General features: G+C 51.6%; 4 protein-coding genes across 4 annotated transcripts; 3 read left to right on the top strand and 1 right to left on the bottom strand.

Moving 5' to 3' along the window:
• Positions 1–6,674: 6,674 nt before the first annotated feature.
• STEHIDRAFT_161948 (uncharacterized protein) lies at positions 6,675–8,503 on the top strand (the record flags this gene model as incomplete). The annotated part of the gene is made up of 9 exons (XM_007309564.1): positions 6,675–6,734; positions 6,799–6,897; positions 6,967–7,036; positions 7,091–7,109; positions 7,196–7,294; positions 7,358–7,447; positions 7,520–7,961; positions 8,016–8,049; positions 8,130–8,503. The coding sequence occupies 9 exons, from the start codon at positions 6,675–6,677 to the stop codon at positions 8,501–8,503; spliced, it is 1,287 nt and encodes a 428-aa protein (XP_007309626.1).
• Positions 8,504–8,916: 413 nt separating this feature from the next.
• Positions 8,917–13,376, top strand: STEHIDRAFT_104323 (acetyl-CoA synthetase-like protein; the record flags this gene model as incomplete). The annotated part of the gene is made up of 19 exons (XM_007309563.1): positions 8,917–9,235; positions 9,292–9,615; positions 9,677–9,745; positions 9,796–9,855; positions 9,917–9,945; positions 9,997–10,128; positions 10,188–10,241; positions 10,308–10,390; positions 10,461–10,608; positions 10,665–10,826; positions 10,882–10,900; positions 10,963–11,113; positions 11,173–11,230; positions 11,299–11,558; positions 11,613–12,138; positions 12,206–12,239; positions 12,291–12,437; positions 12,506–12,762; positions 12,816–13,376. The coding sequence occupies 19 exons, from the start codon at positions 8,917–8,919 to the stop codon at positions 13,236–13,238; spliced, it is 3,255 nt and encodes a 1,084-aa protein (XP_007309625.1). The 3' UTR covers positions 13,239–13,376.
• Positions 13,377–19,965: 6,589 nt separating this feature from the next.
• Positions 19,966–20,311, top strand: STEHIDRAFT_67298 (uncharacterized protein; the record flags this gene model as incomplete). Its single annotated transcript, XM_007309555.1, has 2 exons — positions 19,966–20,148; positions 20,237–20,311. Coding segments are annotated over 2 exons (258 nt in total), but the record flags the coding sequence as incomplete, so codon positions are not given.
• A 729-nt stretch (positions 20,312–21,040) lies between these two features.
• STEHIDRAFT_115138 (uncharacterized protein) lies at positions 21,041–21,563 on the bottom strand (the record flags this gene model as incomplete). Its single annotated transcript, XM_007309562.1, has 3 exons — positions 21,041–21,142; positions 21,268–21,317; positions 21,389–21,563. The coding sequence occupies 3 exons, from the start codon at positions 21,561–21,563 to the stop codon at positions 21,041–21,043; spliced, it is 327 nt and encodes a 108-aa protein (XP_007309624.1).
• Between the last annotated feature and the right edge of the window lie 343 nt (positions 21,564–21,906).

Here is a 21,906-nt window from a genome sequence, read left to right as displayed (position 1 = left end):
GGGGAAACCATGAGCTTACCGTCTCCCCGGCTGCTTAGCCAAACTGGGGTACGCCCGCAGGAGGGCTCCCACAAATGACGACCAGTACAACGGCGAATAATGGTGCGACTCCTTAGTATCTCGCCATCCCATAAGATATGCTACTACCATTGGACCAGACAGCTCTTGTTGCCGGTTGATGGATTGCACGACGCGCAGGAGTAGTTTGCGTTGATCATCCATCAACGAGTCTCGATAGTCGGTTCGTGTCAGGTGGTACGCATGCCCTTGTGCCATGACGGCTGATAAATTGTGATAGTGTCCTTGCTTCTTCGCAGAGTAGCCGGTGATGTACCATGTCACATTCTTCGTGTCGTGTCCGTTCGTGATGAGCTTGCAATCGTTATTGCATTTGCAGTTGACGGTGACGGCGGGGTTCCATGCATTGACGTACGTGTATAACCTTTTTGCACTCCACTCTCCATTCTCTTTGATGTAGTCCTCCTCTGATCGCTCAAAGGGTGCGCCCCGTTTGCAGACATAGACCCCATCTTCGTTCGCGTTCAAGCACCGCTTTCGATGGCACTTGTGGACTTGCTTGGCACGGGCAACCCGTAACTCTACGTCCTTGATCTCTTCCTCGTACGAGACGCTGTCGGGATTTGGCGGGCGGGAGAACGCGATCTCCTTCTCGTTCACGATGGCGTTGACGGATTCTGCTGACTCTAGACCAGGGACGTGTGCATGGATGGTGTTCTTGATGTAAGCCCGTATCTTCTCGCGGAATGCTTCTGACCTGAGGAGTTCTTGCATTTGGTGCGCTGTCGGGGAATATTTGAGATACATAAGGATGTGCAGATGTAACGTTCCCCGCCCCTGTGACTCCACTGTACCAAAGTACGCGGCCAGCTCGCCGAGGACGCCCATGCCACTGTCGACGCGATATCCGGCTGTGACAGTGATATTGAAGAGCGTTTGGAGAATGGTGTTGATGATGAAGTGGAAAAACTTGGACGCCGCCCATGGATCCTCTGCGACGTTCTGTGATCGTCTATCCTGGCTGGGTCCATCGGTCGCGACAAAAGCATCCAGATCAATGTCCTCTCCGGCAAACACTTGGGCGAGCGGGTCGTGAAGGTCCGATGGATTGATCGTCATCCAGAGTGTCGGCGGGCCAAGCATCACACTCGTTGACCAGATTTTGCTGCGCAGTTGGTAGCGTTGGGCATCTGACCCTTGGACACGGGTTCCCGCCGTATGGAGGTGTTGACGGAGGAGTCGTACAGATGGATCAGTCTCGATTTGACCCAACTCTTCCCGCCTGACCGCCTCTCGCAGCTTATCTTGGGTTATGGTCGCGAGTATGTGTGCATCTCGCTCGAAGTCCTTCCGCCTCATTTGGATCTTGGCCGATCCGAGGGCCTGCCGCCGCTGCTCAATCCCGAAGGCGAGGAAAGGGAAGCTCTCATGTCGTCGAAAGCGGCCGTCGTGGTGCTGCAGAGCCCACTTGACGTGGTCGACAAACGATATGGATTTCTCGCGGTCGGCCTCGATACCGCCCCGCCCATAAGGAAACAGAAATGGGTACGCCTTCTCCCAAAAATTCCCTGCATTCGGGTTGTACGGTCGATGTTCCCCTTTCAGAGGTCGGCCAAAGTCGCTGACAGGTTGTCGACTGTATCTGACGCTATAGCCCCCTTCGCTCCCTTCTTTCCACAGGTTGGCCAGCCCATAAAGCATCAACTCCGTCGGGGTCACGTTCGAAAGCGATGTATCGACCGCACCGGAGATTTGGAACGTTGACGGTATGACATCGGCGTCTGTGACGAGGTACGAGAATGTAGCTGTCAGTTGTGTATTCGCCTGATATATCGCAGAGAGCAGACGTACCTGGCCCATCATCGGTATCGCCGCCCATACCAGGGGACTCTTGTCCTCCTCCTGATCCCTCTGCAACGTCTGTGCGACACACATTCCGTACAGATCAGCTTGGGTTCGCAAGACATGTACACCGTGCGACTTACCATCTACGAACTCATCCTCCGCAGGAACGTACCCCGAATTCTCCTGCTGAAGAAGACCTAGGTCATCGGATTGCCGAACGTTGGCCACTATAGAGTCTGGTACGTCGTCCTCAGGCAACTGCGCGAGATTCTCTTCGCTGATCTCGATGTCTCCATAATACTTGGGGTTGTTTGCTTTCAGCCATAGGAGGGCGTCACGAACGGCCCATCGACGGACACGAAACGTATTGTACAACCAAGACTTCGTGAGCTTTCCCTTTGCGATAAACGTCACCGTCATCACTGAGGCGAGGATCGCAGGTGGTCGTGGCATAAGCTTGCCCGCTGTCATGGCGGCGATTCCGTGGATGTCTTGCTCGAACGTACTGACGGTGCCACGCATGCCTCGTTGCACGTTGTTCGCTGAGATGCCTTCTGATTTTTTGGGCCACATCTTGAATACAAAGACACGGGGGTATAAGAGGGCGATGAGGAGCTGCTCTGGAGTGGTGAGTCGACGAAGCTCGAGGGGGATGGTGCCTATCCATAGGTTGTTTGCGAGAGAGTATTTCGGGGGGGAACAGCCCGCAGGTGTCTTCAATCCTCGGAGGCATTCGGCGCACACGTTCGCACCTGTAACGACGCCATTGTCGTCTCGCACCAATCCTGTGCATTCGAGCAACAGGCCGTCGGTGAGATCGTGAGCTGAGTGTGATATGTCTGGCTTGGGACGGAGAACGTCTGCATTGGGAAGGTTACAGAGGTCGATGGCGGTCAGCCCGGACTCCTTCACGAGTTGGCGTCGGGAACAGACGGCGCATGTTCCAAAGCGAACGGCGTCATTGCATGTAGCGTTGTAAAATCGACGATAGCACTCGTTCCGTTCGTTGTCGGTGGGAAGTGACATAAACCGTGTGGGATCATGAACCGGCCGTGCATATGAGTGTTTGTCCGTCTTGGGCCTGTTAAGGCGTTGCGTGCCCTGTTCATCGTCATCCCGCCTCCTCTTCTTACTCGTTCGGCGAGGGGTTTGGGCGTCTTGGATGGCCTTGCCCCTGGTACAGAGCTCTTGAACGTCGCTGGATGGCGCGGACTGGATAATGGCTTTGATGAGGAGGTCTTTCCGCCGCTTTTCACTGCGGGCGTAGAGGACGTCTGAGGATCGAACATATTCTAGGAGGTCGTTCAACGTCAATTCGTTCAATGCAGTCAGATCCTGTGGAGAGGGTTTGGGTGGAGAGATGTCCATGGCGATAATGATATTCAGTGAGAAGAGTTCTGAGGTATGGTGAGAGTCGTCGTCGATGAGGCGGATGTCCCAATTGGGCTGAGGCGGAGTGATCGAGTCCGTAAAATTTATAAAGGTCCCCGCTGTTTTGAGCGCGCTTCAGGTCATCTCTTCTCCTCCTTTGTCGCTCCGTGCTCACACCACGAGCCCTGCCTTATTTGCCTTTGTCTCCATCCACTATGCTGCGTCTGTTCAAAAGTATGTCTTCCTTGGACCACGATCTGAGTGCCTGCTGACGCCGATATCGTTGTGCGGGCGGTCTTAAGGATGTCGTGCTTTCTGGCGGACTTTGCAGCTCCGTAGGCGACCTGCGTCAACATCGTCAAGCCCAGAGTGTCGAACGTCACTGGACTCTGCCCAAATATCCGGGGCCCCGGTGTACCCTGTCCCGGACACCCCACTCTACGATGTTCATATACAGCAGTACATCGCCGAATATCAAAATCGGGGCACTTTACACCTGAACGTGTTATTGTGGGTTGGAGACGTCTCGCAGTGGGTCAGTACCCTTTGACTTCTCGGTCTCTGTTCCTTGACGTTCGCTCCTCCCGACACTGACGATGGTCACAGGCGTATACCCCTGCGGAGTCCGCTTCATGGTCCGACGACAGCGGATATGAAACCTCTTCGAGTGGGCCACCTTCTCTGGCTAGCCTTTCTGTGTCTGCTTCTGAGAGTAATGTAGTGCTCGACGGTGATTCCGATTGACCTGTTCGGATCTTCATTCTATTCAATGTTTGGGATTGTGAGGAGACGACATGTATGGTTTCACGGTACATCTGCTTCATTAATCGTTACTCGCCTACCCCCCTTCTCTGTCACCCACGCCCACGCTGCACCATTATAATATCCTGGCTGTTCCCCTTCAATAAACTCTAGGGTTAAACAGCGTGCGTCAAAAAACGACCTGTTCCCGTCGATCAATCGTGTCATGTCCGGTCCTCTTGGCCCACTACCACGCTCCTCACGCCAGAAGCGCATCTGGAAACCTCGGAGGACGATGAGTGACCAGCGTTGGTGCGGTTCCGCAGAACCAACGGGGTACGGTTTCAGGTAGCCAATCGTGCGTGCGTGGAGTGTCAATCTCGGGTGCGCGATGCATACCGAGTGCGCAGTAATGATTGTCTGCTCGATGGTGCAGGTACTATAAGCGAGAGGTGTCGACGACGGGCCTCGTTCGGCTTCGATCACATCGACTCGGCGACCACGTCGGTCTATAAGGTGGGTGACAGTCGAAATGCCGTGTTGACCGTGGCGGTGCTCATGTTTGTGAATGTCTGTCGACAAGGCAGTGGATGAGAAAATCTGCAGAGTACATGCGACAGAAAGGGAGGATGTTCTCACCGACGTCGTCAATGTGGGGTACGTCCCCAACCCCGGTGTCATGTTTGGCCTCACAAGCGCGGAAATATTGCTGGCTTCCAAAGAACTCCAGGAACCATGCGGCGTTGTCCGGGGGAACATACAGCGAGAGTGTTCGATGCAGCACTGGGCGATTGTGGCGTGCGTGGAGGACAATGTCGAGTGCGATGTCGCCGGAGATGAAAGCACCGAATCGTTGCATGCCGTGGCGGAGGCCATCGGGATTGGTGACGTAGTGTTCCTGATATCCACGGACCAGGATCTTGAGGTATCTGACCACGACGGCTCGCAGCGTTCGAGTAGTCTGCGACAACGAGACAAGATCATGCAGTGTCACGAATTGGCACAGTTGAAAGATAAGATCATAATGATGAATAAAGCCCAACATGAACATGTCGAGGTCGATGTAACAAAGGATGAAGGGGATACATAGTCAGGACTGAGATGGAGGCTATCATAACACAGTCATGGGTCTGAAGACCAACGGGCCGAACGTGAAACTTCCGATGGGGGGTCACAGATACTGGGTGGCGGGATGTCTGTATTCATCGTGGATCTCAGAGGGGTTCAACGGACGGCAGGAATGAGCACATACAAGGGGTTATGGTGGTAATCATACGCGTTCTGGACATTCCGGACGACGACAGTGAATTCGGTGGTTTGATCACAACAACTGCATTCATCGCCACCCAGGTTCCATTGGGCCATGCGGAATTGGAGACGTGGAGGAGGTTTATCATGAGCATCGGAGTATACGATGACCAGAGACCCCCGATCTCCGATCATGCGCGGGCGGTGAGGGCAGTAGTAGGACGACTGTCGCGATCGCTCGAGGACCGGATGGTTTTCGGCAAATGTATGGGGCTCCAGTCCTAGGGCCCTGCTCTCGGCAAAGATCTCCGTCATGTCGGACCTCATTGGATTGATGCATGTGTGGCCATGAAGAGTGAGCTCGGGATAGGCGATGAAGATGGCGTTGCCTGTGAGTAGATTCATGGAGTGCGTTCCAGAGGTGAATGGAAGGGGAAGTGTCGCTGTTGCTTGGGCTGCAACGAAGATGCAGATTCGTATTCCGTCTGGGCGGACCAGCCGAACGATTAGGACATGTCCTGGGTTCATGGCCTCCGGGATGGCTTCATCCCGGTTGACGATAAGCTCGACCGCAAACTTTTCGTTATCTTCTAAATGGCGGACAAACGTATCGGCGGGATAGCCTCCGACTGAGCAGAAAATTTGGAGCTCCTGGGATGGGGAACTTTTTTCCGTATGGGCGGGTGCACCGAGGCGAGCGATGGCTAAAGCCACATCCCCGGCAATCGCAGAGCGGTATCGGGTGAGCATTGTGCGCAGGCGAATCGGGTCGTCCACAAATCTGTGGTTTTATTTGGCAAAACTCAGGGTCACAGAATGCGGTGATGATCTTTGGGCGGACAACTGTGTTTACCTTTTCAGTTTCTCGTTTATCGTGTCCTCTAAAAAACCGTTCACGAGAACACGCCATCCTCCGCCAATGCCTTGCATGTTTCGAATATTGCAGAGGTCGAGGCTTTGCAGGATCGAGTGAGCGATGCGGCTCCACTGATTCATGCTGTGCTCGGACAGGTCTACGTGATATAGGAGTTCAGATGGATGTTTGTCATGTATCTGAGACATGCTCACCTGAGCCGGGTGCAAAAGTCATTCTAGCAGACGTAGGTGGCCTTGAATCCTTGCTACTCAACGACTGAACATTTGAGTTATACGCACACATGTTGTGATGAATTATACACAAGTATTGAGGAGCAGGGAAGTTGCACATCATACTATTCGGAGAGGCGCTCACTGGCGGGCACCGTGCAGTTCGGGCGCCGATTGGATTCGGACTATTGAAAAACTCTGACTCCGGGGAGGCCTCCTGTCTCTGCTCGTTGGGCTACGCTCTCAGTCAAATTTTTTTCGCCAATGTTTGTGGTCCCTAATAAGCGACCGTTGAGGGGGTTCAGGAACAACTTGCTGATTCCTTCTGCCCCTCGATATTCATCCTCGCTCTCACTTTCTCCATCATGCGTACCACTCGAAGGTCTGGGGCCACCCATGGTGCCGCACCCTCTTTACCCGACCAGGTTAGTGCTCTGCCGCTACCAATTGCATTGTATCTCTTAAGGTTAATTTCATTCTCTTCCAAAGACTGCTCTTAGCACGAAGGACGACATTTCTTTGTCTCCTTTGACAGCGGGTTCGGAGTCTGAGGTCATCGACCCGCGTATTGCATCTGTACGTGCTGAGGTGAGTTGTCTGCAGGTGTGTGTACCATACTGTGCTCGATTGTTGACATTGTAGCCTTGGTCGGTCCAGGGAGATTTGCCGACTGCTGATTCTGCTGCCGAAATGGCAATGGGAGCTCCCCTGGTCGGTGGCGTCTCTGGTATGTGATCTCATCCAACTTTAGGTTGTCATTGTCTTATACCTGCTGTCTCAGCGGGCGGAGGGGATGCCCCGTGTGCTGATGCTGGACTGGTGGTCCCACCCCCCTTCCCAGGCGAGTCTATCCCTTGTAACATTTTTCACTCTCAACTGACGTCAGAGTGCGCACAGGTGTAACGGCGGAACAGAGTCGCATACTTGAGGATAGTATGGATGTTCTCGCCAACGATGAGGCGGCGATACGTGATGCCACTGAACGGTGTGTGCTCCACCATGGGATGGATCGATTTCGCGCATACTTACTGACGTTACCTGAGTGCAGCAAAGTAACTGCGGTCGCCACCGAGGGCTTTCGAGATGAGGCTCTCCCAGTCGCTCAGCCTGTCATGAGCTCGGAAACGCCCTCTACCACGTACGTGTCGTCTTATGTGTCGCCACAATCCTCATTGTGTATTGCTCATATGTCGCCTTGGATCGTGCTCAGGTCGGGTTTGGATCTCGTGGACGCTGCCACCGCTCTGGGAGATTCTTACCATTATCTCGGCAACGTTCAGTACAATTCCGAAGGACAGTATGTGTTCCACAAGCGGTCAGGGTACTACAACGTTCTCTGCGTCAAGGGCGCCGCCAACTCCCCTTCCACGGATGGTGCCGTCATCTCCCTTGTCGGCATGTTCAGCGATGCACGTTTCTACTTCGTCCCCGATGGCGGCTATCGCAGGCCTACGGCTTTCACCAAATGCCTGGCTGACGCGAAAGGCTCGGCGACCCTGGTGGCGCCAAACGTATCACCGTTCGACGCCCATTGGAAGATCGTCCACGAGAACTTAGGGAAGTTGTCCGATGCGATTGCGACACCCGGTGTGCCTTTTAAGGGAGCTCTGAGTAACGACCAGACGTTTAAAGTGACGTACAGGCCTTTCATGGTGAGTGATTGACTTCTTTATGTGAGGATGTTTCTGACGTTTGGTGTTGTACAGAAAAAGGATGGCTATGTTGGGGGCACTGATGAAGGTGTGTATCGTCGTGCTTTATGTTCATCTCATGTGTCCAGGGGCGATTTCCAGAGCTGAGTGTTGACATGATTCTTTCAGACATTGACCCCGCGCTTCGTCTGGAGAACATCCCCGTCTCTGGCGATATCGCTGTCGCCGAGCTTGCCGCTATGAAGGCGACCCACGTCTTCAACATACTCCCTGCATACGACGTCGACGGTGATCTCATTATGCCCAAGGACTACGAGAGCCGTCTCAAGGGCGCTGTCGTCGTCATGAGCGCCACCCTCAAGCACTACGACTTCACTGCGCGGGCCTCTAGCCCGGCCAGCAACACATTCGTGGCGGACGTCGTCAAGATCAGGGTGCTTGTGCCCCCCGTAGAGTTGGTGGCGGAGCAGGAAAGGAAGCGTGTGCCGGCGAGGGACACAGATTTTATGGGTTCGTCGTCGAAGCGTGTGCGTACGGCGTAAAAGTGACTTGCCGTGCGACAATCGTGGTTAGTCCGTTGATGTTGTGAAATGTTCGTGGCTCAAAGAAGCTTGATTCGATCTCGGTTGTTTCTCTTTGTTCGTGCGTTGTGATCTTATTACGCTACTATGACTGGCCTATAACTAGAGTGGGAGAGTAGAAATTAATATTAGACTTTTGCTCTCTCGTTCTCTACTCGTGTGTTTGGTATTCTGTTGTGCGGATGTCGTGTCGGCCCGCTACGGCCCCTCCCCCAGCAAGGTTGCTGCTGCCGCAGGTAGCGCTCCCCCAGTCTGTACATCTTTCCGCATCTGTCACAAGTATCACACGTTGCGCCACGGCTTCTCGCGGACCTGCGCCCTCGCCATTGCTGGCATACTCTCCGTCCTCTCCTCTGCTCGCATCAGACTCCATCATGTCTTTCATTCCCCCGCCTCATATTCCTACCCCTCAAGGGCTGCATTGTCCAACCTTTCAACCACCTCCTCTAGATGGTACCCTCAGTGTCGCGCAGATTATTGAGTACAACGCTACTCACAGCCCCAAGCATAGAGTTTTTGTCTTCCTGAACGATGATGGAAGTATTCGGACGATTTGCTACCCCGAGGTTTGGAGAATGGTAACGAGAGCGGCGGGCATTATCGCATGTCATATCAATCGTGCCCACGATCGTCTGGCTGCTCAGACTCGGCTTCCGGGGCAAGGGGTCACTATCGCCATTCTCGCTTCTGCAGGTACGGTAAATGACGCTACAACAACATTCTCCTCGGTATCTCACGCGCAATTACAGATACTATAAGCTACTATTGTCTCCTGGTGGCCATGTTGCGTCTCGGAGTAATCCCATTCCCGATCTCCGTTCGCAATTCGCCACAGGCTGTGGCAAGCCTCATCCATCATTCCAACGCTATGCAGGTTTTCGTCAGCCCTGACGATGCCATGAACGCATTGATCGCGTCGGCAAACGAGTTACTTGACTCGAAGGTGGAAGTTCTAGAAATGATCCAATTCGACGACGTGTGCGATGACAAGGACGGGGATAATGAGGCTGCGGGAGTCGCGTTTCCGATGAGCTTCGACCTTGATAGCATTGCTATATTCTTCCACACTTCGGGTACGCGCATTCATTCTTGCATGCCTTAATTGACCTCATGCGTTTTTGCTTCTGTTTACAGGCTCCTCTAGTCTTCCGAAACAAGTCCCGTTCACTCATCGCGCACTGCTCAGGATTGGAATGAGCCTCAGTACGTTCGCGAACCTTCACCCTTAGCGTGATTAACACAGGCTTCGACAGGTTTCGGAGAGGTCGACCTTTGTGACCATGTATTTGGCATGCACGCGAATCCGTTCTTCCGTAAGACGCATTATTCGCAAAGCCGGATGTATGTTCAACTTACACGAAAGTTGTGAACCAGATGTTTTGGCGGTTAATGCCATCTGCTGGGTCAGTCTCTTCTTCTCGTCCGAAGTCAACGCGACTAACGAACATTGACAGAGCATGTCAGGCGTGGTTTGTGGCGTTTTTCCGCCTTCGCGAACACCTCTCGCAGCGACTCCTGAACGCTTCCTCCATCATTTGATTGGGACGAAAACGGATGTTGTTCTATGCGTTCCGGCATTCATCGAGGTCAGTAACACATATAATTATGGCTTCATTGCGAGTATTACCTCATCCGTGCTTGACAGGCCTGGTTCCGCGATCCTGCCTCTACATCTGCATTGAAATCATTCCGGTTTATCGTAGGTTACTTTTATCTCTCTCGAAAGTGTTCACGTATGAAACGAAAATATATATTATCGGCATAGATATACGCTGGTGGTGGACTGTCCAAATTCGTTGGGAACGAACTTGTACGCTCGGGTACGGTACTCATATCCACATACGCTTGGTGAGCTTGTCATGTTACTCTGGACTTTGGTATTTATGCATCGACTGATGTGCTCCTTCTTTGGCAATAGTACGGAGGCCTGCAATATAAGCATGGGCATACCTTCCAAAGTTCTTTCTGACGAATGGGAATACTTCAAATTCTCTCCACAACCAACAGTAGAACTGCACGCACAGGAAGGGCCTGGAATGGACGACGTATTTGAGTTAGTTGTCGTTGTAAGTACATCTGTACCACCGTGTTATAGTAAGATTATATTGATTGAAATGAACAGAACAACGGGTACTACTCAACGAACGTCACAAACTGCAAGGCTGCCAACGGAACCCCTGCGTATAATACTCGGGATCTTCTGCAGCGTCATCCCACGAAGCCCTGGTTGTGGAGAGTATTCGGGCGTTCCGACGATCAGATTACGCACTCTAATGGCGAGAAGGTGACCCCTTCTCCATCTAGATCTCCCGTTCGTCTTCTGATACTGCATTCGACAGACGAACCCAGTGCCCTTAGGTAGATACCAACGCTATCAACCCTCGAGCCAAATGGGTCTTGTACTAATTGATAAGCTCTAGAAAGTATGCTTATGCAGGACCCAAACATCGCCACAGCTGTTATCTTCGGTCATGGCCAACTTCACTGCGGTGTACTCGTCGAGCCAGAACAACCGTTCGAAGCCGATTCACAGGATTCCGAGGAAGTCATCCGGTTCAAAAGCATGATTTGGTACGGTGGTGGCTACGATTGAATGTTTAAGCAATCTCTAATCGTGCTTCAATATGTAGGCCTATCATCGATCGCGTGAATGAATTTGCACCAGCCCACTCGCGAATTTTTAAAGAGGTGACTGCCTTATCCACATAACTTCCCCGAGATAGTTTACGAACGACTGAACAGCTTCAATTTAATAGATGATACTGGTGTCGAAGTCCTCAAAGCCCATAGAACATACTGCCAAGGGAACAGCCCGACGCCGTCCGATGCTCGAACTGTACAAAGAGGAGATTTCGGCTTTATATTCGTCGTTCGCCGACAGTTCGCAGAACGATATCGCTCCGCCGTCACGCTGGGGTGATTCTGAGGGCCTTGAGTTCGTCAGGAAACTGGTGGCCCGTGCAATGACTACGAAGCTCAAAGATGACGAGGACATCTTCCAACGAGGATGTGACAGGTTCGTTTTATGTGTGCCACGCAACTTCACTGGTGAGCTGACGACATCTCTCAGCTTGCAGGCAATGTATATCCGGAACGCGATCGTCAGAGCTCTACGCAGGACGACACATATGGATACGCAACATGTTCCTTCTGACTTAGTCTACAGCCATCCGACCATATCCTCTCTTGCTGCCGCCATCGACCCAAAGACTCTCGCTACCCAGCGAGGACATGTCGTTGACGATAGAATTGAAGTGATGACAGCTATGGTCGAACAATACTCCTCTCAGTTCTCCAGACAACGCACCGTAAACCCTGCGGAAGACGATTTTCTCAGCGACGATCGTGTGGTTGTAGTCACTGGCACGACAGGACGCCTGGGCAGTCACATCCTATCACAGCTCCTAGCAGACACGTCGGTGATCACCGTCTATGCGCTGAATCGGGGACCGCTTTCGAAGATTCTTCATCGTCAAGAGGCGGCGTTTGACCGATGGAAGCTGGACGGAAGCGCTCTGAAGAACTCGAAGCTCGTACTACTAGAGGCCGACCTCTCTCGACCGGACCTCGGTATTTCTAACGACGTACATGCCGAGGTTTGTAATCTGCTGAGTATAATCTATCTGACATACTTCTGACACGTACTTTTGCCTGGACTGCTAGATGATTAAACGAGCCACGATCATCATACATTCCGGTAAGAGTCTTCATCGAGCAAGTAGTGAGATATGCTTATGAGATGGAGTAGCCTGGCAGGTCAACTTTAGGGTCCCTCTCACTGCTTTCGAGCAGTCTGTCGCGGGCGTATGCAACCTCGTCAATTTCTCGCTTGGTACTCCGCGCTCGGTTCATCCGAAGATACTATTTACAAGTTCCATCTCTGTGTTGAGCGGCGGTGCGCGTTCCCTACTACGTACGAAGTCGAGTTGTGGCGCTTACATTCGTTTTATTTGTGCGCAACAGCACCGTCTGGATCAATCGTCAGAGAATCAGCCATCACAGACCCAGTGACCGCAGTAGGAAGCGGTTACGCGGAAAGCAAGTGGGTGGCCGAAACCTTACTTCTCAAGGCTGCAGACGTACTCGGTGCTCGTGTGACGATTGTACGAGTTGGCCAACTTTGTGGGGACCGAGCTCAGGGCGGATGGAACGAGACGGAATGGGTCCCTGCCCTCGTGCGCAGCGCACAAGAACTCGGCGTGTTGCCATCCAGGGACGAGGCAAGTCCTTCCTTATTTTTTCCCCGAGCAGATTATTCTGAACTATGATTTAGAAAATCACTTGGCTTCCGGTAGACGTGGCCGCATCTGCGCTGTTGGAGATGGCCGGTTCAACGGAGGCGATTCTACACCTCATTCATCCCTCACCCAGCAACTGGAGTCTCTTCTCCGATACTACTTCGGCGATTTTAGGCATACCTTCTGTTCCGTACCGGGACTGGATTGCTTCCCTGCAGAAGGCCTGGGTCGAATCATCGGACTCCGACAAAGCGATGACCAACATCCCAGCTCTGCACCTCGTCGACTTTTTAGCGGAGTATACTGAAGCGGCCAAACTTTCTGTAGAACGCGCTACGGTCGTCTCCCGGAGCCTGAAAGAGGCGAGGAGATTAGATGAAGAGGATGTGAAGCTGTGGGTTGCGTATTGGAGGAGTAGAGGATTCTTGAAGTCTGACGCTTCCGCGCCTGCTGCTTGAGAGGATTGGTTTTCCCGGGATGTCTCGTATAATGCTTGGCTGTGTAGTGCAAAATACTCGAGTACGTAGTTTCGCAGATTTTGTTGTGTATACGCGCCGTGGAATAGAATCGTATGTTACGGATTTCCGTCACATCATATCAGCCCGGCGCCTAAGGATGAGTGTGGCGAAGACTTTTGTCGCTTGGCTTTCGCTAGACGCCTTTTCTCCTCGCAATTTCTTACCTGTAACTAGAGCACACAGAAACTACATTAACGAAAAGTCCAACATCGAAATCCAGTACAGTGAAAAAATTAAGTGCATGCGAGCAGCGAGACGGTAACAAGACGGCGTCAGGAAGGCGCGTTGTGTTTTGACCTGGTTTTTCGAGCCGTTAGTGACTGTTGTGATGCTTTTTGAGTTTCAATGAAATTCCCGCTACTTTAGTAGTGGGTCTTACAAGAAGTATCGTTCGGTTTTTGGCTTGTAATGCGACGACCTTCCCTATATGGTAGATGCTGACCAATTTCTGACTCAGCTATCCCGCCTGAGTTCGCCACACTTCGTGAACGTCCGTTTTGTCAATCTACTGCTAGTCCAAGTCATGACAGAATTGTTTCTAGAGTATTCATTTCTGTTCATGTTTTTAAATCGTAACCTCGGCAAGGTGTGAAGTGTGACACACATGTACTATGTTTAGGTCACGAAGCTGCTGGGCGAAGCCCTGCAGCGGCAGTGACGGTCCCCTCACTTGCTGGAGCAGTAGCACGTCATGCATACTCTTCGGACGTTGCTAAACAATTCGAAACTATGAGATCAATTGAACATCTTATGCTGCTCGTGGCCAATATGTTAGACTGGTACTTACATTTGGAGCAAATATAAGTAGCGGGACCTGCCGTTCAGCGGCCTTACGCCTGCGTTATACTCAACAATGAGAGCACGGTGAAGGTTGGAACGATGTAAGTAGTAAGTTGTAGTTAGGAAAGGAATAAAACGCGAGAAGTTCGTCGGGGGATGCCAGTGGCCACATGCCACATCCCCGACGGGTGCGATAAGATTAGATTATCAATCAACGCGATCCAGTTGCGTTCAAGTTGCGTCTCTCCGCCTCTTGAACCTCAACGCCGTGCGTTTGCCGTGTATTCTTGTACTTTTTACGCCCATATATGCTCTCTTCAATAAGAATTATCAGTAAACTCAGCCGTGCTGTTCAAAATTTTAACCAATCGAACACAGCGAGTAACGACGATGCGTCCATCCAACCGTCGAAGGGCCACCTCACGCCCTCTCGTTCCACAGCTCACGGATATCGAGCAGTAAATTGTCCGTCCCACTCCAGGGATGATGATCCAAAGTTCCATTGGGAGTGCCTGGAAACGACACGATTGTAGCAGTCGCGAACGCTGCTCTTCATATGCCTTCGTTACCGTTGAAGGTGCGTCCCTCTTTCGCATTACCTCTTTTTCCATAACTGATGCTGCACACCTGTGAGTAGTTATAGTAGAGGAATATAGCTCACGAGGATCAACATCCCCCGCTTTGAGAAACTTGGGCCTCCATTGCGATCGTCAAGGCCATACACTTACCCTTCCACAAGCTCCGCCCGATTGCTCAACCTCTCCTCCAACCACTCCATACCCACATTCCTACCTCCACCCTACTCATACTGTCCAAACGTTGCAACGGTTCCACGATTGATTCCTGCTCATCGATATGTCGTTCGCTCATAGCCGAGAGTCGTATTTCCGCGAATGTTTGAACGAAGTCGAGGAATGGCTGGGTGTTCGAGAGGTGTTGGCGAGGAGAATAGAGGAAGTCGGTGGCGAGGTTGAGTAGATGCTGAGATGGAGTAGTACGGAGGAAGAAGGAATGAGTCTGCAGTAGGTTCGTCACAGGTTGTTGGGGGAGGGAGTGAGACGTTGGTCGTTTCGTGGGTAGATTGTTTAGACATGGATGACTGACGCATTTGATGGGTTTGTCTAGGCCCAGCTGTTGTAGCTGCTGGATGCGGCTGGAGTGAGACGGGATCCCTTCCAGAACGAGAATGCCGAACCTTTCGAGCGACCCGTCCTTCAGACTAGTTTTATGTACATGGTCGAACAGGTCAACGTGTACATAAACCTTTCAAGGCTCACGTACGTCCGTCTCCTTGTTCTCCTCGCTTTTCTATCCCCTCAACTTGTCGTTATTGCTAACTTCCGTCCGGATGTTGTGCCGCTTCCACGTAGCAGAACTCTACCTTGTCCGCTCCCAGCAATGTATGGCCTGTGCTATGATGGCCCGCAATATGAAACTCATGAAGATGTTCTTCGTCGAGTATTTGGACACGCTCATGCAGGATACCCCACGGTGACCCTCGGAGACTAGAAGGTACGCCCGTTGACATGACACTTTCATAGTACCCGTGACAGACTGCTCTACGCCACACTTCCCTCCGCTTTCCTTCTAGCATTCTCGATTTCCTTCACGCCCTCGTTATTTTACTCGATCCCGTTTTCTCTCATCTTTTCATCTAGCCTTTTAATCGCGTTTTATCCTTTAGTGCAATATTCGTTTACCGATCACTAATGGCTTTCCCTCCCTCACCTTTCCGTCTCTCCCTCCCACCCTTCTCCCTTCTCAACGAACAATGTCGACGTAACTTCGCAATACAGACCCCAACCTACTCCCGAACCCTACGAATGCACCGATCGGCTTCATATTCCCAGTCGACCATTCGCCGAGGGCACTCAATCCACCGACGCACCCCAACTCACTAACCAAGGAACAACGGCTAGGCTACCAAACCAACCAACCGATCCTTCAACACACCCAACGTACTGACTATTCACCTTCCCACATAAAACAACGCAAAGACACACGCATCCACACGACGACCGAACGAAACACCCACAGCGCCTACCTAGAACTCCTGTGCGACTATCTCTACGACGATCTCCGCCCTCGCATCCTACACGAACAAAAGCTCAGAGCGCTCTGCGACGCCTGCACTGTTTTCAGGCGCTCATGATGCTTGGTGTGCCTTCGAGTCTCTCCCTCGGAGTCGGGGTCTCGTTCGAATGATGGTCATCCCGGGGTTGGCGGAGGCAACGAGCATGGTGCAGAACGGGAAAGGGATATGGAGAAAGGGGAGGAACAGCGGGCTGTCGGGGCTAGTGTTGCAGGATGCACAGATGTCGAATGGGCAGAGCATGATGCAGATTGAGATCATGTGGTTTGTTCCCAGGTCTGGGACGCAGGTGGTGGTCTAGTGGGTGGGTATCAGAAAGAGAGGTGAACGGGAAAGTTGACCCTTTTTTCGTCCAGGTCGCTAATGTTCCTCGATTTACTCCTTCCCTCCTTCTTTTTCGTTCTGTTCCACGCCGTTAGATTCGCACGGAACGAGCCTCATCGCAAGAGGAACAGACAGAGAATCGACCGACTTGGGTCTAAACCAGATTTTCAAGTTTTCAGAGACATCGAGGAGGTGGGTACACACGTGGTGTCCGACGGTGAAGAAGGCGGTGAAGGTGTCAAGTCAGTTATTTGAACTAGTGCCGGTGCGTCTTCTCCCTTTGTTGGTCACTCTTTCTTTTTTCGCGCTTGCGTTTATCGATGACTATGGGTCATGAGACTGAGCTGACAGTTTCTTCCGGTTTATGTTGGCGTGGCGTGACATGGTACAGGCATGCTGTCCCGCGATCCTCGCACAGCAATCAGTCAACCTCACGCCTTCAAACTCATCAAATTACAAGCATGATCTCCTTCGTCGTCAACATCTTGTTTAAATTCGCGCTCAAAAACAGGAACGGGTACAGAGATGAGACTTGGACGTGATACTTTTCCTCGTGAGCTGTGTGTTGATATTGAAGGAGTAGGCGGTGGGGTCGGAGGTGATGACGAAAGGTTTGGATGCGGACAATGGGGTGACAGGTGTGGAGACAAAAGGCGATAGTGATGAGTTTGTATTTGGTGTGATTAACGTGAGTGGGTTTGTAGTGGATGGGGTCTTGGCGTTCGAGAGGTAGGAGGGCTTGCTGGAGGGGGCGGCGTGACGGGTACGTCTCGTGATATATCTCTCAAATATTCAACTTTTTGCTTACGCAGCGGTTGGTGTAGATGCTTCGACATCGATGTCGAGCCGCACGTCTGCGCTCGTATCTCAGTCGCTGATCAACAGTTTGGCAATGCCTCAGGGCAATATATTTGATGCGAGAGACGTACATCCAATATCTTCTTTCTCTCTCCTCGCTTGCACTATATGTTCTAGGCCCAATATTCCCATGTTTATTCGAATAGTTTGGCATTGTCTTATCGTTTGGTCTGACGCTGATCGTGTGATATCGTGTAGCGAATCGACATCGACCTCGCCAAAACATGCCAGGACCTCGTCGTCTTCCACACATAATCCATGCGCTCTACATATTTTCCGCACACCCACAGCGTACCGCAACCGCGTTTATTCCTCTAGTCTCCTTACCCAACACCACTCCCAACGCCTCCGCCACCGCTACTTCCCAGTTACCTTCCTCATCCTCTTCCGATGCACTTGCATCAGGCGCAAAAAGGGAGGTGCTCGGCTCGATCGCAACGGAACCAGTGGCCCGATGTGAGAAATCCCTGCAGTTTAGGGAGGGGTTTTTCAGATCAGGGGAGAAATGCCAGACACTGAGCTTATGAACGAGCAAGAGGTGGAGGGGATGTTGAGAGAGATCTGTAACGAGCGGGGTGCGGCGATGCTTGGTGAAGGTGGCGTTACGGATCAGATGCAGGTAGCGTAGGTTATATTGGACCTTGCTCACAACACAGTGGCAAAGCGACTTATGCCGAACGCATTCAGCTGCCGCCGGTAGAATTCCACCGTCTGGTGTAGTGCCTCCTTCTCTATCTCGGGTTTCGATGCCATCGGACCATGTATCTATGCACATATTTTGCAGACACTGCGTCCATCATTGTATTGACCACCATTTTTCGGTCTCCAGGCTCGGTGGCGATGGACCCTGCTCGTAGGTCAGCGGGCATTTTTATCCAGTCTGGCGGTTAATTAAATTACCGCATAGGATGGTAACAGTGCGCGAGCCTGAACAACGCTGGCTTAGCAGGGATCGGACCGGCCTAGCTCCGACCTCGCACACAGTTTGAGTGGGCCATTGAGTTCATCATGTGCGGAATGTCCGGCCACAGCATCACTAACGCGGTCACGAAAGCCCTTGAGCTGTGATGGAGGCGTTGTTTACTTCTGCCCTTCAAGACAACAGCAGCGCCTCAGTTAGCGCTCTTTCTGCATATATTATCTTGCGGTCTCTCTGGTACTCATCCATCCCACAATTCTCCTGTCTTCTGGCCTGAACAAAATTTCACTTCCAGCTGAGGATTTTACTCCGACTTCTTCCATATTAACATGTGATTTCTCGCTACCGCAACTACTGTTCTAGGCTTTCTTTCCTCCGCATTCGCTCAGGGTGTGGTGATAGGCTCTCCCAGCGACGGGAGCACGGTCATCGCAGGCCAGTCGATCACTGTCGACGTCTTGAAGCCTGTACGTATCACTTAAAGCTTGTGGGTGGGAATAACGCATGAGCAGCTCCTACCGCGCTATTCGCCTTCACTCTCTGACATCGGACTCAATGTAATAACATTTCTTTGTCAGAACTCCATACAAGGCAGCAAGGACGTCGCGGCCATCTTCGGGATGGCATCATGCTCCACAGCGACAAACAGCTGCCCCGACGCCGCTAGTACCTTTGGCCAAGTCATCTATGGCGCTCCATACGCCCCGCAACTCAACAATCCTGAGAATTCTACGGAGAGCGAGAGTTTCACTGTGCCGGTTCCTGTGGAATTCAAGGGGGATAAGGTTGCCTTGAGTCTTGCGCATGTTGTCTTGATTGGGGTAAGCTGGCAGATTACCACACTCTCCCGTTATGTCTCGTCCTCGTTGCTGACTTGAGTATGTACGTCGTGATATATAGGTAGGAGAGTCCTCCCCCGATGTCGATGTCACAAGTATCACGCTCAATATTGTCTGAGTGCCAATGTGCTTCTCAGTTTCAGGTCGCTGACTCAACTTACTCCATATCGAATGCACTGTTACCACAATGCAAATTGTTGCTACTCTTTTCCATCGTGGTTAGACTTTGGTTGGACTTTGGGACTCTCTCGCGACTCTGCAATGCGTCTCCGAGATCTACAATACCAAGAAAAGGAGACTGTGCGTCAATTGTGGACTACTTATACAAATATTTCGGCTCTGTATAATTCCAATTTTTAACATCTATATCGGATGGGGGTCCCAACCATGACTTACCATCGGCCTGCTTATTCGCAGCGTGCAGAAAGTGGGTCGCATCGAATATCGACACGGCAAAAGCCGACGCCACGGATTATATGCCAAAGTCAACATGATCAAGCGTTGAATAAGCGCAGACTCTGGCGAGTTTCACTCTTTTCCATCCCATCAACGTCACACCTCTCCACCGCTATAATAGTCTCTCATCTGCGATATCTTCTAACCCTCGTACCCGCCGACGATTACGACTCCAGAATGCCTTTTCGCTCGAACGTCCTTGGCTCTGCTTCGGGCCCTGCAGAAATCGCCTTCCTCCGCTCACAACTAGATCGAACCGTCCGTGAATCTACAGTACGCCTCGAACTAGTTTCGAGCGCGTGTGAGTCTCGAATCGAGCAGATTTCTCGCCAACATAACGCTGATATCCGACTGCTTCATCTCGAGCATGATTCGAAGGCGCCCTTCCTTCGTTGACAGATTGGTAACCTCACTGGCGCCACATCTTGGCAGCAAGCGGGCAAGGAGGAGCACGCAGCCGGTGAAGCCGAATACAACGCAGCTCAAGCTAAAGACTACGTCGATGGTGCTACGGATAGGCTAGAAGGGAAGAAGGAGGTGATCGTTGGCGCCATTGTGGGCGATAAGACGCAGCAAGTACAGGTGTTTGTCTTCTATCGACTCTCTTGCTCTCATGACTGTCGTGGAGGAGTTGCTGTTATGGTCTTTTTACAGGGAGAATGCTGACGAGTCTTTCTTCTACGCAGGCAACCTGACACATGATACTGGCAAGGCGCAGATGCAGGTGAACGAGCCTCCGTCGTAATGCCCTTCCCTCGTGACTGTTCGACCTGTTCGACATCTCATCTGTCCGTCTCTATGATATCTTTAAACTACGGCCCTCTATACTACTTCCCCCAATCTGTTCCCTATTAGCTCGTAATATGAAGTGAGCCTCACTGTGTACCGCCACTATACCTAATGTGATCTTCGCGCACATCGAGTGAACTCGACAAATCACCTGACACAAAAGCTCTACTTGAGTAGGTAATTGCAGCGCGGTATGTATCAATCAAGTATAACGCATGTGAGGTTTCTTTCTTTATGGTGCTTCCTCGTATCCAGACGCAAACTGTGGGGGTTTCAGAGGTTGCATAGTTAGCTGTTGATGAGTCAGGAAGGGAGAGGGAGATTATCTATGGCTTCACATGCCGAACAATGGCCTAGGATATGTGGCGAAGGGCAAAGAAACCGATCTTCCCTCAGCTGGACACAGAACACATGAAAAATTATGAAAAATAACTTGTCATTGTCGAATTCGACTCTTCCAACTAAAGCACGATATGGAACGGAACAAGGCCCTTTCGTCCGATAGTGAACGGTTCGCAATGAGCAGCCCTGCTCGATCTCGTCTCGTTGCCATCACCAGCGGGACACATTATGCCTCAGTCTCGCTCTCTCGCTCCAGTCCCATTTATTTCCCAACACAGAAGTTGAGAAAGAAATCGACCGTCTCACCCTCCGCGTCCGCCTTCAGATGCATCCCGCACCAGGACTACATGACGTCACAGGCATGCTCGGCATCGACACCGGGAACGGATAAGCTGAGCGGTTTGACGTAGCTCCCATTAGTGAGACTTACGATCGGCCAGAAGTCCTGAGTACGCATAGATCAAATGAGGTGAGCGGGAGAAGTTCAGATTGCGGTACGAAACCGGTGTGATGAGGGTATAGTAACCAAAGAACGCGAGGAGGTGTAGGGAGGTTCAGATCTGTACGTACCTGGGTTATGTTAGCGTTAGGGTATTGCTTGGCCGTAGCGGTAGATGCAACTGTATATGACAGGGAATATAGAGTCAGCAAAAATGAAGACACAGTCATGGTAGTGAGATCTCCGACTCACCGTCATAAAGCGAGGACGTGAAAGTGCGCAGACCCGTGGTGGCCATGTTAGGAGTGACGATCAGCTCATACTTACCGATGTACTCTCGAGCCTTCGTTGTGTTAGTCAACGGCGGACCTGTGACGAGTACGGCAAGAGAAGAGAGAAGAGGGAGAGCATGACTGAAAGGGACCATAGTAAAGATGGTGGTGATGGGCGACAATAAAGCAGGGAGAGTTGACGTCTTATATATCGTCGCTCTAGGGGCAACATTATACGGTGTAAGCGAACTCGGAAGTCCCAAGTGAGTAGAACAAAACGAAACGCGGAGATGTTGATGAATAAAAAAAACTTGTGACCAGGAAATTTGAGTCGGTCAGTATGACATACACTCGCGAAGGCCTCTCCTGACGGAGTCAATGTATTCCTCCCGGGCTGTACAGATCGAGCATAACTCATTGTACTTCTTAGACGTGGAACCCGTTCGTAACAAGAACAAGCGAGAGACCCTTCGTATGAGTGGATTGAAGGATTTTACG

This window comes from Stereum hirsutum, assembly GCF_000264905.1.
Source record: "Stereum hirsutum FP-91666 SS1 unplaced genomic scaffold STEHIscaffold_18, whole genome shotgun sequence".
NCBI lineage: Eukaryota > Fungi > Basidiomycota > Agaricomycetes > Russulales > Stereaceae > Stereum > Stereum hirsutum.
Note: the sequence above shows the minus strand (reverse complement) of the source record. Positions and strands in the feature narration are given on the sequence as shown.